Here is a 19,884-nt window from a genome sequence, read left to right on the forward strand (position 1 = left end):
AAATAAATGAATTATAATCATCTGTAAAATTGAATGAATCGATGAAACTAAGAAATTGAATTTTATGCGATATGAATGCTATATAATAAATATTTAGCTATAAATTAAGCAGAAAAAAAAATTAAATGATATTTGTCTATATTTTAAATATTTTAAATATTTTTATTTCTCAATTAATATATTTTTTAATCATTTGTGCAAATGTGTATTTGATTGTCAGCGACAAGAAAATCCAAACATACTAAAACGTAACTAATCCGCTAATAAACGACTCAAGCGTGCACAAATAACAACGACACAAAGAAGATCCAAAATGAAAAAATATACTTTGCTTCCCTCTGCTTCGCATAATTTTTTTTCTCTATTATTTGTCCTCTTTTTCTTGTTTCAGGTAAATTACGTCAAAAAAATTTAATAAATTGACCATTGACCATAAAATATCAACAAATACTATTTAAATGAAAGTTATATCTCATAAAAAAAATCTACGTTAATTTTTTTAGTAATACTACGATTATGTATGTAAAAAAATATAAGGAAAAATATATAAACTTTATAAAAAAATAGATCAATTGTGCGAGAATTTATATTTAAAAAAATTTATTCCTTCGGCACTCGCGGCGTTTTAACATATATATATCTCGTATAAATTATTTATTTTTTAGTCATCTTACCCTTATAACTTTTTATTCCTAATACATTTTTTTTTTAAATCCTATGATTTCCAAATATGTGACTATCAAGATTAAAATATATGTATCACCCTGTAAGAGATAAGTCGCTCTTTCGGCTGTCTCAATAAAGTATATGCCTCACATATATAGTTGCTCGCTCATGTAATGTCACGCTGATACAAATCATATTGTAGAATTCCACGTGCATAGACACCCCGACGGATCAACCTGTTTCGCTTCTGTCGCGACCTGCATCCGCATTCCTCGCCGGGTCTGTCTATTCATACAATTTTGACATATCGATCATGTTTCTATTCGGACCCCTCGCGATATCGTCGAGTCCCTTCGGGACTCCGCTTCGCGCCCCAGCTGTGTCAATGATGAATAGAGTGATGAATCAAGTGACAAACTGTGACGAAATAGAATGCACTCTAGGATTGCGTGTTCGATAATGCGTGTGAAATTTTATATGTAAACAATTTTTCTCTACGAATAAAATTGCAAAGTAAATATTAAAATATTCTTTTTTTCGAAAGATTTTCATCTTCTTGAAATAAATTTAAATTCCAAAAAGTTCCGCAAAGAGATATTCAAATATCGTAGACTAAATTAACTTCGAATATACTATCGCTTGAAATGGATATACTATTAAGTAAAATGATTTTTCGATAATATATATTTGTGTAAATCAATTACCCATTTAAATATTTTAAGTTTAATTACCTATATATTTGTAACGTGTAATAAAAAATGAAAACATATGCAAAATACATAATGAACACTTAATTCACTGGAGTATTAAATATTAATTCAGAATTACATCATAAATTCTCTTTTCTCTCTTTTTTTCTCTCTCTATCTAAAATAAATTACCTCTCTAATTTAAAATGCTCTAATGATATTAAATAATTTCTAAAACTTGCCTAATTATTTTGATTTTAATAAATTACATTCTATTTAGCTATAATGGGAGGACCGCTAATTTAATGAGAACAAATACAGATATGACTGTTTTAAATTTCGCTATTTATCAAGCATTATCGAAATATTTCCAGCAGTTACAAGTTTCTATATATATATGTGTGTGTGTGTGTATAATTGTATCAAACGCTCCGCAAACACATCGGATGAAATATGATGAAACTTAAGTAATGAACTGAGAGAGACTCGAAACTCGATCTCCAGTCGACAGTAAATAAATCAAATAAGAGGAGCCGGGCTCTCATGTCCTAGTCGGAAAGATACATAGTATAGCGCCGGTACGGTTGCAATTACGATTTTGTGTGATTCCTATACATTTATCGTCAACAGGTCAGACCGGCTCCGAAGAAATGATCTCCACCTCAGCACGAAAACGAGGAATCTTTTGCAAGAGAGAGAAAGAAAGAGTAGATGCATATACACACATCAATCTTATATCGAAGTAAGACGGTATCGAATGTTTGCGTGTTTCGCACAACGAAAAAGTACCCTACGATATTTAAAACATCCTGTGCAACATAATATTAACGCTTGATCGCGCGCTTATGAGAGTTACATGTAAATCGACCTGTAATTATATACCGTACATCTGTCGTTATAAGAATTATCTTGTCTCAGCTTGTGCATTTTGTACTTTCTTCGCTCCAGATTAGGTCTTTTTAATACGATAATTATATATATATAGAGAGAGAGAGCGAAATTTGTAAGAAAATACTGTGGTGATTAATAAACATAATCGTCATAATTAAAAAGATCATCTTTGCTCATTTTACATATATTTTAAACGTACTTACTTCAACAAAATTAATATTATAATATTCTTTATCCAACTTTATAAATATCTCTTCGATATAATTTGCTCATTTTTTATATACACTGAAAAAAAATGTATTTAATTCAAATAAGTATTTATTTCAATATACTGCCAAATAAATCATTTATTTAAAACTAATAATATTTATTTGATATAAGAAAATCCTCTTCAAAATCGCGCAAACCAAAAATAAATATTTATTTGTTTCAAGTAAATGATTCATTTATTGGCAGTATTGATTTAAATATTCATTAATTTAGCCATTTTTTTCAATGTACAAATCAGTTTCAGTTCGGCAAAATTAATGTTCATTAAAATCTAAACTACTGCGCTAACATTTTGCCTGTTGAAATTTAAATTTGTAAAAAATTGAGAGCGCTAATTTCTTAATTGTCGATTCATCACGAATACCTCGAGTCATAGTTAAGCGTGATTATCTTTACGACGCACAGGACAATGGACGACGACGCGATTTAACTGTTTGTCATCGCGCGATAAGATGAACGTGTCTCAGCAATGACTCGAGTGTCGTCACGTGAAATCTATCTACGCAACAAAGTATAGCGTAAGTGATAATTAGAGAGAGAGAGAGAGAAAGAAAAACTGTTTTCTGTGCTGTACGCTAAAAAGCGACTCTAAGCGCTACTATTTTTACGATTCACGTGTCCAGGCTTGAAAAAAATGCTGCGCTCATACATCGGTTACCTCTGACGCATTCAGGGCGATTGCATATAAATGTGCAGGTTACACATTGATAAGGGAGCGAGATAGCTAGGTGAACCCGACTTTTTAAAGAATTAATTTTTTAACATGGAAAATGATGAATTAAAAAATAAAAAAAGAGTAAAAAATGACGCACACATTGAGATATCTCAAATCCGCTTGAGCAGTCTTTTTTAGAATCGTTTGTACTTGATGTGTAGTGATTTTGCTTTCGTTTGTATAGTTGCGCGGTTTAGAAATTACAATTGTTTAAACATATGGTCGAATGAATTTTTTAAAGATTTTTCATGTCTTTTTTTTCCTGGTGATTCAGACTCGTTTGTAGTTGTTTGTAAGAATTACGATCGAAATTAATATTGATACAAACAACAACAAACAAGTCTAAATCACCTGGAAAAGAACGGATTTGTAAAATTTTTTTAATTGATAAAGTTCATTCTTGACCATTTGTTTAAATAATTGTAATTTTTAAACCGTGCAACTACAAATGAAAATCACTACAAATAATTTTAGAAAAGACTGCACAAGAGAATTTGAGATATCTCAATGTCTCTGATACAAGTCTTTTCTTTATTTTTTAATTAATAAAACTACAATGCTATCATTTCCCATATTAAAAGATTAATTTTTTAAAAGTCGGATGCCAGGTTCACATAGCTGAGCGAGATCTTTTTCTTTTCTAGTTCATTAGGCAAAAAGTAGATAAATCGATCTAATTAATCGTGCATGCAAATGTCTGACGTACTATAAATAATCGACGAAAAAATTAAACGCGGAAACTTTATGTAATTTAATAGATCACTTTTTCAGAAAAAAGGCAATTGTAAAAGATTATATGTAACATATCATAAGCATATGATTATAACATGTAAGAATCGCATCATTAATGGCTAAATATTTTTATGACAAATTCGGAGTCACTTTTTCATTAATCAAATTTGAGTTTTATTTTTCCCATTATAAATTGTATAATTCTTATCAACATAAATTTAGGACTATGCTGCATTTCGAGCTGAAATTCAATGATCAATTATTTATTTATATTCTCGAATTTCGATAAAAAAAATCTTTAATATTTAATATACCAAAAATAATTCTGTTATCAACGGCTAATTATTAGTTGAGCAATCATAACTTATTCTTGGGTCATTCTGTCGCACATGTTTTAGATTAGATTTCTCTTCAGGTAGCACAGGCGCACACATAAGGTGTAATAAAAATGTCTATCTTACCAAGAGAGAGAGAGAGAGACGCGTTTCTAAGACAGACAGACGTAATAAAATTGCGCAAGCAATTCCATTCCCGATAGAAAATGGCGAGGAAAATAATTCGCGGCTAGTTTTCCCGATCGTCGGAATGTGGCGTAATTATTTTTCAATGCCACCGCGTCCTGCTAAATCACGGACGGGTTACGTTTATTATATAACAATAAGAGCAACAATAAGGTTACCCACATTACGCCACTTTCTCTCGACGGGCGTAATGCATGGCCGATGCGCATAAATCCAGTCTTTCGAGCCATTTCTGATCGAGTTTCTCGCCGTTCGCCACGACGAGAAATACATACTCGGGCGATAAAAACAATGATAAAAAAAAACACTGTGTGCACATATCGATGGAATTACTTTCAAAGTTGATAAAAACATTTTATCGAGTCTACAGGTGTAATTCTATCCAGGTTTTTCATTATTTACTCAATTCGAAAAATGAGAAAAGAATATTTTACTGATTAAATAAATGAATAATAAATATATTACTCCATCTGATTTATTCTATTTTAAAACGAATATTTTATAAAGTGCATTATTTATTAATAGTTATCATTTGTTATATCACACAGATGACTCAATATAGAATTATCATTATTTTTTATTTGTTCATAATTTGTTTGGACTTTCTTAATTAACTTGTGTATAATAAAATAAAAATTATATGGCCTCCTAAAATAATGTTTAGAGATAGAAAGATTTAGACCACGTTATTTGCTATTTTTCACGAGACGTCTTATCTATTTTAATAACACCTTTGATCAATTTGAAAAACCCACATTTCCTTAATTAAAATATAATGGAACATTAGTGATTTTGCTAAAAAATGTATAAATGAGAATTATTGAACGTTATAAAATCAAACTTTATGTCGAATTTTGCTCCATCATAAAATCAACACGATTTAGAAAATTATATTTCATCACTTTTAAATATTTTGGCAGAATTTTGTAACTTCTAAATATTAAGTAATATTGTCTACATATTTTTAACGTCGCAAATTAAAAATACATTAAAGTTCAAGCTAATGGTTTCAAATTAAAGGTTGCTAAATATAGATATATAGATTCAAAAATAAACGAGTTAATAGATATATAATTGACGAGCAGAGTCTATTTTCGGCGCTTTGACATTTAATCGCCGTGCAAATTTGTCGACACTTGGCCGCATCTTGTGTAAACATAATAAAATTATTACTAGGTATAAGCACTTTAGCAAATGGTCCATGTACGAAAGATTTCAAACGTAACTGAAAAATAACTGACCTATCTGAAGAGAAATATAAATATATGCGCAAAAAAATTAGAATAAATAGTTTTGCATTCCAACAGTATTGTGTAACTTTACACATGCGATCAGAAAATCTGCTGATAAATCGATAAGGAAAAAAGATGTTTAAATTAAAATTAGTAATCAATAGTTGTGTAAGAATGTGCATATATTCGAAAGGCGAATAATGAAATATGATTTACATTCTAATTATAACGTGAATTCTCATTATTATTAATTTTAAGAATAATGATTTGAAATTATTGTTTGTTAATGTAGGTTTTTCCTGAGCAAAGAAAAATATTCTAGAAAATCCCTTCTCAGCCACTTAATCATTCATATGATTTTAAATGGTTGTAATTTCGATCAGATCCAGGGTGTCCAGCAGACTCGATAAAAAAAATTCTCTGATTTTTTCAGATTTTCCAAGACCAGAAATTAATTTTTTCCCTGACTTTTAGTATTATTTTTTTCAAATATATTATTTGCATATGATAAATCAATTAAATGTTAAATCATAAAATTCTTGAGATATTTTTGTCAACAATAAAAAGGTTCGGAAGTTAAAACAAAAATTTTAATCAATTATACAATCTGCATTATGTACGATAATCGAAACAAACATGTCACTATAAACTATTTAAATAATTACCTTTTTTATTTATATTATATCAATTTTTTTTTCTTTTGTCTCTATCAAACACATTGAAATAAAATAACACGACGATGAAAATATAAATTAACGAACATGCTATAGATGAATCGATTTGTAACACGAAAAATTAGCGTGCTGGGAGTCAAGAAAAAGTTTATATTTATTGAATAAAAAATTTCAAATTATTGAGACAAATGTAGAATAATGTGAAAAATTCAGATATATAGTAAAATTCCATGACAATTCCAGATTTATAAAATTCCCTGACAATGCCCGGTTTTCCAGATTTCCCTGACCGCCAGACACCCTGGAGATTTATAGATTCCGACAGATATGGAAATAATGTCTCACTTATCATGAAAATAGAGACGCTTTGTAATCGCAAAAATGTTTTCCTACATCGACGCGTTTAGCATTGCAAGGATTCATATCGTCCCTGAAAGAGGGACAAGAAGACGGCGAGATTTTTGCAGGCGTTGCGTTTCTTTACAATCCGTTCGTGATAAAATGGAAACTCACGGAATTCCGCAAACACGGAGTTGACTCACAACTCGCGGCAGCGCGCGACCGGTCGTCGTTAAAATTAACTAATTATAGGGTCGGAATATATACGCGCGCGCGGAACATACGTAAGTATATTTATTCCTCCGCAGACTCCGCGTTTGAAATCCACAGAACACGAAAACGATAATTATTCGCGCCTCATTCGCCGATAACGGTATCGCTAAATGTAAATGCGTTTTAATTGTACGCATATAATTTTACGCGGGATAACATCGAGTATCATCATTTTTGTCGTTAGTCTTTATCACATATCTATAAAACACTGTATCTTTTCGTGAAATTTTTAATTCTGTATTTTTGTTTCTTTAGAATTTTTAAGGTGCTTTATAGTAATCATATGAAGATTAGGCTCTATACAGGGTGTAATAAATAAGTGCGACAAATTTTAGATGATTCTTTGTAGATAATTAAGGAGGGTTTTTTATATAAACAGATATTTTATATTTCTCCCTGAGGAGTTACACAAAATAAGTTTATATTTTTTTCTCAAATTTCAGACAAATTAAAAAAATAAAACTTGATGGATATTTTCGGTTTTATTTTTTTAATTTGTCTGAAATTTAAGGAAAAAAATTGAAACTTAATTTTTACCTCCCTCTTTAGAAAAATATAACTCCTCAGCAAGGGATATAACTCCTAAAATACACCCTGTGTATCTAAATAAAAATTTGATTTTTCTCAAGCAAAAGACAAAGCTTAACAAAAAATTGCTCCTGCAACGAATCAATATTTCGGAAATAGTTACATTCATTTTAATATACAAACTGAACCATACCATAAAACAGTATGGTTTTTTATTACATATTATACTATATGTGCCAAAATACATTTAAATTGCAATTGATATGACATATCCCGTAAAATATTGAGTACAAAAAAATAACGTGACAGATAGGCGATCGTGGTAGACCCGGACACCCTGTATATATACGGGCTTCGTTTTGCGCGAAGCTGCGCTGTATCCCACTTTTGCGCGAAAATACATATATCCTCCGCCATTCTCCGAATAAGCTACACACACACACACACAAACACACACACATATATATATATATATATAAATCCGACTGGATAGCGCACGCCGGGACTGCACTCGGCGAGATTAATGTGATTACCTGTGTTCAGGTAACAGTGACACGGTGTGAACTGCCCTTGAGTGTGAGCCTGCCTCCCTGAGATGCTGCGGCAACGTCGCAATTCCGTGTCACACGCACACATAAACGTGTGCACGTGTGCGCGCACGCGAGCGCGCGCTCTCGGCGCTGCCCTCGGCGGGATTTGAGTTTTCCGAACCGGAAAGAGAGAGAACCGACGCGTTTATACCGCAAAACTTTTGCATACCTTCGACACAACGGCACGACGATAAAATGGTAAACGCGGAGACTTTTTCGATTGTCGATATCGATCTCGAAAATATCGATAGGTACCCTTATCGCGAGTTATCGAGATGATTGGCTAATAATAGCCGAAGAGGCGCGATACATTTTATTTTACATCACTAATTAAATATCGATACAACTGTAAACACATTAGAAAGTATGCCTTCAAACTAGATGTTTGTTAGAAATTTTAATATTCAAAAATAGATTAATTAAAATTTTTATTCCCCTTCTATATCTGTTAATTGTGCACAGAAAAAAATCAATATAAATCAATTAACAAAATAATATTTAGTTGAAACGTTAGTCAAGCTAATAAATTTTTTTCAATGTGTTCGTTATAATGTGTAGTTTTCGTAAACTATGCACACTTCTTATTTATAAAAAAAAAATCATGAAAAATCTGACAATATTAAAATTTTATATAAAATAAGATGATATTGTAATGAATGATATATATACTTATATTAACAAAAATTAACGCGAACTGCACTTGAAGAAAGTGCAGCATTTCTGCCGAGAATGATGTCATGCTGTAAGAATACCGCGAATTTCTATAAGCGAGTCGCACTATAAATGTCTCGCATTATTTTTAGAGATCTCCGCCGCCGATAGATTAAGACCAGATTAGATAAGAAAAATATAAAGAGACAAATATTTCATGTAGCATCTTGGAACGCTCGGCTGACCGAAACGTTACAACCGTAAAGGAAATCGCGAAAGTCGGAGTGAATAATAGCCAGCGAGTAATCTCGAAAAGAAAGAAAAAAAAAGGTTAATCCGTAGCGAATTTGCTTATCTGGCTCGGAAGTTCCATCTCCGTGACGGGCATCTCCAATTGCGAATTCCATCGTTCTGTCAACTTCCCTCGCAACAAAATTCGCTAAATTCTTCTACAGAGATTAGATTATGATATCTCGACATTTTTGTCACGAATTTTCATCTCGTTCGAGTTTTTCCTTGACAAACTTTCGAGAGCCGGATATCATATTTTTTCAACATTTTTTAAAATATTTAATCAGCATCTATGAACGTGAAATGTCTCGAAAAAAAGTAATGATTTATATTGATATATTGTAATACGTCACAAAAAAATTAAGATTATTAAAATGAGATTAAATAAAATTCTCTTCTCTCTCTGTCTCTCGTCCAATTTTTAAATATGTATGTATACATATAGATATGAAGCATGCGATTAAAAGTTAATGACAACAGGCATATATCTTTGATCTGGCTTGATTATATCTTGACAGTGACAAAGAAAGTGATAATCAATGGCTGATAAAATCAAAGAAGACGACTGATGCGCAATAACGACTAGGCAAGCATGATGAAGAAAAGCAAAATGATTCAGAAAAGTCTAATTCAGATTTCGTGCACAGGTACGCACAATACGTCATAATAAAATTATTTAAAAATATGTACACATGATTAATAACAATATATCATAACTACAGCCACTATTTATTAATTTTTTTCAGAAAAAGAGAAAAATTTTTCTTCAGACCAAACTGTCAAAAACGTGTGTATTCACAATAGATACAAAAAAATTAAATTATAATTATAATTGAACTAAAATTATATTAAAAAATTGAATTATCATAATTATAAATTATAATTATTAAAAAGAAATAAATTGCATATTTTCGCGTCTATATAAAGTTTACGTTAAATAACGAGGCATAACAGAGAAGAAGCAGAGCATATTCTCTCTCTTTGATTTTGTAAACGCGTAATGAAACATCAAAGGAGGAGGGTAGAAAAGGGAGAATAAAACGATTTGTGCGCGCAGAGCGATTGTAATCGCCAGTCGTTATTCTTCGGCGTTTGGAAAAACCGTTTCTCTTATTGCCATTGTCGTTTCACACCATCCGACTACTTTGACCCTCGACCTTCTGCTTCTGCCGAGCGAGCTTATATGTACATACAGATACGAGGCGAATCATGCTCTTATATGCGGTTCGACTTTACCGCGGCGGTTCGTTTTATCCATTCGTTCCACGTTATTTATTTTATATATTATTAAATTTATCCTTCCTAATTATATGCAAATTATTATTACTATACCCTTCCTTCTTTTCTTTTATATGTATATATATTTTTTGAAAATTTTAATATTAAATATTAAAAAAATCATTTAAATCATTTAAAAGTAATCTAAAAAATATGTGCATTATTTTTTTTCATTTCTCTAATTTTTTCTATATTTTTAATATAACTCTTATTTTAATTTATTCAAAAATTGTTGTCTTTATAAAAATTGTAATTAATAAATCTTATATTTTTAATTCGATACTCGATTAAAAAGCGAGAAAGATTTCTCTTAAACTTTTACCAACAATAAAAAGAACCTATGTATTGCGTACAAACATTAACCATGACACGTTTTATCTTCGTTGAATGATTAATGTCTCTTTTCGAACCTCTCGTCTTTGAATCTAACATGATACATAATGATGCAAGAGACACTGTGTATGTTAATATATACAAATGTTGGAGAAAAATTTATAGAAATAGATGGTACCTAATTTTTGCTATATTGTTGTAACGTAAAAATTTTTATTTCCAAGTTATTACACTGAAAAAAATGATTTAATTAATAAATATTTATTTAAAGAATCAAGCCAAATTCAATAAATTTTTATTTCAGTGTAACAAAAACAAAAATAAGGAATGTTTTTTTATCTCTGTCAAATGAGATAATTTTATTAATATTAAGCGATATAATTTTGAAATCATGGAGACCGCGTGTCTTCGAAAGATATGAACAAAGAAAAAAAATAAAAAAATTGCGCAAGATATTTATCTAAAAAAACAAAGTAAAATTCGCGATAAAAAGAATGATAAAAAAGAGACTTTCTCAATCTCTTTCGATTCGACAAACCCTCCTCCTTTGTTTTCCTTTCTATCCGCGGGTGGATCTTGAAGACGGTGGCCGAGAACAAGATACACACGAGAAGGAAAAAAAAATCGATCGTCGGCGCGGGATTAAAACACAAAGGCGCTCCCGTCAAATTTTATCCTCTCTTTCCTATCTTCGAGATTAGCGGCCGAACTGTGTCTCCCTGTCTTGTCCGCGTCATTCGATGACGATGATGATGTAATATCTCCTTCTTTGTTCTACCGTGTGTGTTCGCAGACAGTTCGGGCGGCCGACGAGAAACGGACGGACCGGAATCTTTCCTCGAATCGTGCGAATCGACGCGAGGTATTCGGTATCGCAATTTCGCGGCGCACCGTAATTCTATCCCTCTCGAGAGAGAGCGGACTGATAAAAGGACTGTATAAGCCCGAGGTATCTCTAAATACGAGTATCTCCGTCGAATTAACATATCTCGCGATCTGACTCTGCATCCGTAATCGCGTCACGATTATCGAAGATGCCCGACGCGTGGATATTATTAATGGACTATTATCTTAATCCAGAATAGGGTCGAGTCGCGTTCTTTTTTTTTCTCTGCTCGAGAAGGTCTACGGATTTATAAAAAAATTTTTTTTATATCTGGTAAATGTATCGCTTTCTTCAATTTTACGTAAGAAACCTTTTTGCGCGGATTCTGAATTATTTTTCAGATAAATATATATTTCTATGCTTTTTTAAAAAAATTCTAATTTATTAGGATATTAAATAATAATTTCTTTGCTATATTATAATCAAAAATATAAAGCCGCCTGTTAAATAAGCAAAAAAATTTCTTTGAGAAAGACAAAAGAAATCATTATATAATCGTTTGCAAACGATAGTGTAAGATTCGTATTAAATTTACAAAGCAATCATCGTAGTAATATTTAATGAGCCGCGAACACATCGAATTATCTCATATGCTACTCGATATATTAACCGCTTCGTACCGCCTCTTATCGTTTGTTATCATGTGCGCGCAAACTCAAGATAGTGTCGTTTAGTCAGTAGGAATAACAGATAATCGCGAAATTAAGCTCGCAGTTTATTTGGATTGAGATTTTCTATGAAAGTTTCATCAATATTGATATTTTTCTCGAAAGAAACTCTGCACTTGTATCTTTACATACTATTTTAGGAAAACTATTTTTAATCATTTTAAATAATGAAAAATATAGATTGAAATATCTCTATCGAGTACATTATGACACATTTTGACACAGAAAATTAACGTGCTGGGAGTCAAGGAATAGTTTATATTTATTTAATAAAAAATTTCAAATTATTGAGACGAATGTAGAATAATATGAGAAAATCCAAACAAATAGTAAAATTTCCTGATTTTCCCTGACAACACCCGGTTTTTCAGATTTCCCTGACCGCTAAACACCCTGACTACACCGAAAAAAAATTTATTTATTTCAATACTGCCAAATAAATCATTTTACTCGAAACTAATAATATTGATTTGATATGAAAAATCTTTATTTGATACAAGAAAATCCTTTTCAAAACAAATAAATGATTCATTTGGTAGTATCGAACTAAATATGTATTAATTTAGTCATTTTTTTCAGTGTACCAATCCCAATGACAATAGCAACAAACGTCAGACACATATGACATCCTCTCGACATAGAGAATTCTACTTCCCGCCGATATCCTAGTTTACGTCACGTCTCTCCCTTTCTGTACCTCCGCTCGACGGTCGTGCGCATTAACGAAAATCAATAACCGATAATTATGGTCGCCGTAGCATCTCTCTCTCTCGTCGTCTTTGTCCCGTCGAAACAATATCGCGACGTCCGTCGAGAGATCGCGGGCTCTTCCGCGACGAGGGCGCGTCTTCGCAGATGCGAGGAGGAAAAAAATGCGGTCACGACAACTTTAAGGGTAAGGTAAGAAAAAAAGAGAGCCAAGGCGACGTCTATTTTTCCCGCACAGGATGCGTTATGGAACGCGTGCACACAATTGCGAGCCAACCGACCGACAGACCGGCCGGCCGGCCGGCTTTGACGATGACGAGGGAGGAGGCCTGGCAACATCAGAGGCGAGAAGAGGAGAAAGGAGAGAAAAGAGGATCTATATCCCGACTTGGCGAGACTCTCTCGGCGCGCTCGGCCAGCCTCGACAACGCTCGTCGCCGTCGACCACGTGACTCCCGGCACGTTCTCTCTACTCGCTATTCGGCAAACATCGGACCGATTTCTCATCCCGTATATTTCGCATCTCCGCCTCTGACGGTTCTGTGCTGTGCTTTTCGAGCGGCGCTGACCGATCCTATATGCGCCGAGACAACAATGGAGAGCGGAAAAAAAGGATGATGATTTCTGAATATTATATATATATATATATATAGAAATGATATTCGTGGAAATTTCGCGAGTAATTAATTTCGTCTCGCGAAAGATGAGGCGTAATAAATTCGAGTTGGACGCGAATGTTGATATGATGATGCGGATTTTTTTTTTCAGCACGTGTATACCTTGTTTCCTCATATTAGGCTATTTAGTATTCGCAAAGATACTATCACGTTGTTGCTGACGGCGGAGTCAGTTACGCGGCTAAGTTTCTATTTTGTTACATGTGGCTCGCACGCACGTCGACGGTGACGCATTGCGTATGCAGCTTTGTGTGCTACTTGCAGCCGCGAATAGCGGGCAATAGATAATAACGATGTTCTTTATCGATAATATCGAATTCGGTCGAGGTCCATTAGATATTACAGTCGAAACATGTTTATTTCATCGATATAGTGTACACTGAGAAAAAATTTGTTAACTTCACTAAACCTTTCAACTAAATCACTATTTTGGTAATTGAACATATATTAGTATTTAAGTCAAATATATATTTTAATGTTATATTTAATTTAAATAAGTTTATATACGTTCAATGAGCAAAATAATATTTAGTTGAAAGGTTTAGTCGAGTTTACTAATTTTTTTTTCAGTGTATATTAAATGTCCTTTATATATGATTTTTCTCTTTATTTAATTTGTTTAACTCTTGAACATTCTTAGGCTTGACAGATCGTTTACGGAAAAAAATTAGCCATCGTAACTAAATAATTGTCTCTATATTACATAGACTGAAATTTATATAGACATGCACAGAGAGAATTTTCTCTTATAGAATTTACTCTGAAAATTATGGTAATCGTGGGACAATATAGTATTGGAAGAATTTTATAAGTTTCTCTGATTAATAGGAATAAAAAATATTAATCTACCATAATAAGATATAAACTATGTTCGATTAATTTTACTTTGTACATGATAAAATTTACTATGTACATATTAATATTTTTAATATTATATAATTAATATTATATTATTTTTCAGGGTGAATTCTATAAGAAAAAATTCTCTTTGTGCAGAAATTACTATGCTTTCTTCATGTCTTTATCTTGATGCTTCTCATTATTTTGTGTATAAAAGCAGTGAAGATCGTCGAAAAATAAATATTATACGAGACATATATTTCAGTTTATGTAAAATTTTGTCGAATTAAAATATAAAATATCTCGTATAAATTATTCATTTTTGGTCATCCCACTTTTATAACTTTTTATATCGATATTAATATTTATTGCAAGAATCGATTTATATAAACAATTTTTTTAAACCCCGTGATTTACAAATATTTGCCTGTTAAGAATAAAATAAATCACCCTGCATGTTTGCAGATGCGATAGATTGTGGGAACGTGAGTGCAAATTTTGACATTTGCAAAAAAATATTTAATAACTAAAACGAATGTTTTTAAGTGCCATTTAACGCTAACCTGTAATTTTCGATATCTCATTCGAATAAATAAAAATTTGTTTGGCTGAGTGTAAAAATTGATCGAATATTAAAATATTAAAAATCGAGATATTCATTTGAAGAAAATTATAAATAAAGAAAAATGTATTTGAAACTTATATTAAATCTTGGAAAGTGTTCTGAAAAGCAAGCATACAAATTTTTTAAATTATTGTTCGTGTATAAATAGTTGCAACAAAGTATTCTTATTGAATCTCTTTCTCTTTGTTTTTCTCTAACAAGATATTTATGACATTTAACGAATGACATATATTTTACTCGTCACATACTAATTTTCCTCCATGCTTAAAACGACATCGATCGACGCAGTCGCAAATATCTGAAACCTTACTATCAGGTTGCGACGAATTAGAATGTCACGTCATCGGCTCGAGTTTTAAGTCTTTACGTAGGGTCTCTCACCAGAAACAGATCTCTTCTTCTCAATTTTTTTTAAATGTCAGAGACATATTTCTAAAATTACAAAAAAATACGTATGGTTTCTTTTTCTCCCCTTGTCAAATATAATATAGTTCCACAGTTCTCATTCAGTCCGTTTTGCATATTGCAATGAAATATGCAACTGCGTTGAAAAGAGCGCATCGTTGCGCAAGTCTCTTATCGTTTTCCGCGAGTATAACGTTCACATTCCCTCGTCGTTACGCGATATTTTGCGCTCGCGAGAAACGTTCTATCCGCGGGAATATCTCTCGCGGCAAGAAGTTTATCGATAAAATTTAACACACCGCCAACGGAACACGAAATCTATTATGACGATCGAGTGTTAAGTAGGCGGAGAGTGTTGCTTACACTTATACACGAGTGGTAACGAGACGCCATAAGCGCTCGAATTATCGGTCGATGTGCTTCTATAACGCGCAAAATGATTGCGAGACAGATTTTACTGGCGAAAAATGCAAACACACGAGAACACGAGATATCGGACGGAATTATGAAAGTTCGTGAGACTATTTTATGTTTAATTTTAATCTAAAAAAAATGTTCGAATCAATAAAATCTCAGCTCTGTGTAATTCTTTCTTATGATAAGCTTATACAAAATTTTTTACTTGAGAGAACGTCTAAAAAATATAATTGACATTCTTTTCTTTAAATTACTAGAACAAAAGTGCGCCATTTCTCAGTTTTCTTACTTTAGAATTTGCCAAAAATACATTTTTCCTAATATTTGTATTATTTTTCCTAATATTAGTTTTATTTTTAATATTAGTTTTATTTTTCCTAATATTAGTATTATTTTTCCTCAGATTAGTTTTATTTTTTCTAATTAATTAATTAAAAAAAAAAGAGAAGTCACTGTAGTAATTCCCTCCCAGAAAATAAAAAAAAGTTAGTACTCTGCATTTGAGCATTTAAATAATTATAAAGATTTTTTTACATAGTATGTATTCAGCTTAATTATGTTTATTCAAAAGTGTTACTATACAATATTGTATTCAAATTAGATATTTCATAATGAAAGTTTAATTTGCAATTGCAAGACAATCGCGATTGTAAAAAATAGAGATCAAATTCAAAGCTTCTTTAATTTGCCTTTTTTCAATTTCTCTCGAATTTGTGATACATAATTTATTCTGTAAATATAGATTAAATTTTAATTTTTAATAACGCACATTCGAGCAACGACTCTAACGAGTGTCGAAAAATTCAAACGTCAATTCTCTTTATCTGCTATACTGAGAACGAACATTTCTTTCTCGACGCCTACACGGTGTCTCGAACAAATATAAAAATAAAATGTTGCAAATAGGAATGACAGAAATGTTACATTACGACTATTACGTAGATAATTAGTCGAAGAAAACTGTATAGATACCTCTCTCTCACTCCTCTTTTTTCAGAGTATTACAACAATATATTTTAAATATAAAATTATCTCTGAAAATTTTTATTTCTGTTATTTCATAATTTTTAAATAGAATAAATAATTTTTCTATTTTATAATGTATAAATAATTTTAAAAATTTAATTCGGATTATAAAATAACGAATAGTATTTTCTAATTTAAATATTCTTATAGCAACAAGATGTACAGACATCTTATATTTCAAATTTTATTTTGATTACGTGTCATCTGCATCAATAAATTATTTTAGAAAGCTCAATAAGAGGTATGATATACAATTAGAGAGAGAGAGAGAGAGAGAGACACAGAACATTTTAATAGCCACATCAAGTGCACCGGTAGCATAAATATTGTTAAGTTAAATTTAAAACACTTATTTCCATTCGCTCTTTAAATAAATAGTTATATATAAATGTATTGTATAAATTCGACAGAGACGTGAAAAAAGACAAATTAATTAAATTTTAGTTATAGGCAAAATTTAATCAAGTGATATGTAAACTTGACTGTTCGGAAAATAATGAACAAAATTAATTTGTTGTCAGTTGCTAAAATTAATTTAACTTTTCATCATTTATCATAAAATAAGCGTTAAATTTGTAAATTAATATGTATTGATTCAATAAACTTTTATTAATATTTTCTTAAATTCATTATTAATTTTATAATTTTTTTTTTATTTCTAAATACAAATATGTATAAACGCAATATAATTTTTTATTATTTTCCAAACAATGTAACAAACAAAAAATAAACTCACATTGCGTTGAGTCAATTATCTAACCTCTCTGTTTTAATATATCCGGCTTTAATGTTCCACAGCTACTCTGCTATAATCCCATATAGTTTGGCACACACACTAATCACTGCATTGCTTTTTCTATTTTATATTTGCAATAATTATTTATCACTTCACTACATACAGTGCAATGCACTTCGAAATAAACGGACGATACGAAAAAAAAAGTAAGATCACTCGCGATGGCATTCGGCACTTTCGATCCCGCTCGATCACATTCGCGAATAAAATCTGTTCCAAAAATACTTTTTCGATTCCGAGTGTCCGAGGATCCCACATTTACGTTCATAACAATTATATTATCGCGATCAGAATATTAATCACATGTACGCATCGAAATGCCCTTAGAACAATTCGCGACATCTCCCGGCGCGCCGCGTCATCACGTGCTTCGCGAAGTGAGCGGAAAGTGTCACGGCGGAGAGACACTCTTGCGCGCCATTGACGGTTACGCGGATAGTCTCGGTACCAAAATATCTCAAGCAACGACCGCCGCCAACTCCCCTACAATTTGAATCGCCGATTTCGAAAAATTCGCGGACACTTTTTCCAATACTCGAGCACGCCTGGAGATGCTGAAGCACTCCCGAAGCTCCTCGTCGAGCGGATAATGCCGAAACGCTACCCGAGAACCACTGTATACGTCAAAATATAATCGAAATGTAGTCGAAAAATGGTATCTCAAGCGACAGTAAGGGGTCCCCGTCGACGCCCAGATGTTCTTCTGGAAGATTATTCGGGTCCAAACGCGACACTCCCGGACTTGCACTCCCGTTTATTTGCAATATTCGCATACGAAATCAGACGAAAATCGCGGGAGCTTGTTCGCGCACGAATAAAACCGACGCATCACTGCTTTTTTCAAGGAATTATCGGAGGGCCTCATCGAACGATGATGGCGACTTCCCCGCGACGCACTGAGAAGTCGCCGATATTCCAGAATTGGGCACGACGATCGCGACGTATACCGAGAACTCGACGACCGACGACCTACACTCTGCACGTCCAGAACGAGACTGACTCGCACGCTACGCGTCGCGAGGGACTGATCCCAATAGCCAATCACGAGGCTCCGTACGTATGGAGTCTCGTGATTGGTGCGCCGTAGGGTGCGCCAATCTGTATATAAGAGCTGCGTTAAACGATAGACCGGACAGATGCTTCTTGATGTTCTGATGTGACGGTCGGCGGAGGACGCTGCTTGATTAAATTGTATTATGAAGATTTTTGAAAAATAAATAGATAATATACACATTTATACATATAGCTATTGTATTATTTCAAAATGTATTTGAATTTTTTATTCCATTAATTATTCGTATATAATTATATGATTATGTACGAATAAATAATGAATAGATAAATAAGAATAGATAATATACATATAGCTATTATATTATGTCAAAACGTATTTGAGTTTCATATTAATTATTTATTCGTATATAATCATATAATTATATACGAATAAATAACGAAATAAGAAACTCAAAAATTCATGTGTGTATATTTTGAAATAATAAAGTAACTGTATGTATAATTAAATGTATTTTAGCTATATATTTTTAAAAATCTATATAATCATATGATTATATACGAATAAATAATAAAATAAGAAACTCAAATACGTTTTGAAATAATATAATAGCTATATGTATATAATTAAATGTATATTATCTATTCTTATTTTATTATTTATCTATATTATCTATTTTTATTTCATTATCTATTCTTATTCCATTAGTTATTCGCACATAATCATATAATTATATACGAATAAGTAATAAAATAAAAAACTCAAATACATTTTGAAATAATGTAATAGATATATATATAAACGTATATTATCTATTTATTTTGAAAAATCTTCATAATGCAATTTAATCAAGTAGCGTCGTCCGCTGACCATCGCATCAGAACATCAAGAAGCATCTGTCCGGTCTGTCGTTCAACGCAGCTCTTATATACAGATTGGCGCACCCTACGGCGCACCAATCACGAGGCTCCGTTCGTATGGAGCCTCGTGATTGGTGCGCCGTAGGGTCCGCCAATCTGTATATAAGAGCTGCGTTGAACGACAGACCGGACAGATGCTTCTTGATGTTCTGATGCGATGGTCAGCGGACGACGCTACTTGATTAAATTGCATTATGAAGATTTTTAAAAATAAATAAATAATATACATTT

At 32.0% G+C, this 19,884-nt stretch overlaps 1 protein-coding gene across 4 annotated transcripts in view; it reads right to left on the bottom strand.

Annotated features, from left to right (window-relative positions):
- The window catches only part of LOC114929945 (uncharacterized), a 133,813-nt gene that overhangs the window by 102,488 nt on the left and 11,441 nt on the right, over positions 1-19,884 (bottom strand). Inside the window, exon 1 of one of the 4 annotated variants that reach the window (XM_085489622.1) lies at positions 17,662-17,680. The exons of 2 other annotated variants lie outside the window; for them this stretch is intronic. In XM_085489622.1, coding sequence (XP_085345748.1) covers positions 17,662-17,663 — 2 coding nt within the window. In that variant the 5' untranslated portion in view covers positions 17,664-17,680. Of the gene's footprint in view, positions 1-8,063; positions 8,464-17,661; positions 17,681-19,884 lie in introns of those variants that run through there. One more of the 4 variants, XM_085489623.1, reaches the window with a different exon arrangement.

Source organism: Nylanderia fulva, unplaced genomic scaffold (assembly GCF_048542155.1).
Source record: "Nylanderia fulva isolate GAGA-0341 unplaced genomic scaffold, ASM4854215v1 Scaffold9, whole genome shotgun sequence".
NCBI classification, from domain to species: domain Eukaryota; kingdom Metazoa; phylum Arthropoda; class Insecta; order Hymenoptera; family Formicidae; genus Nylanderia; species Nylanderia fulva.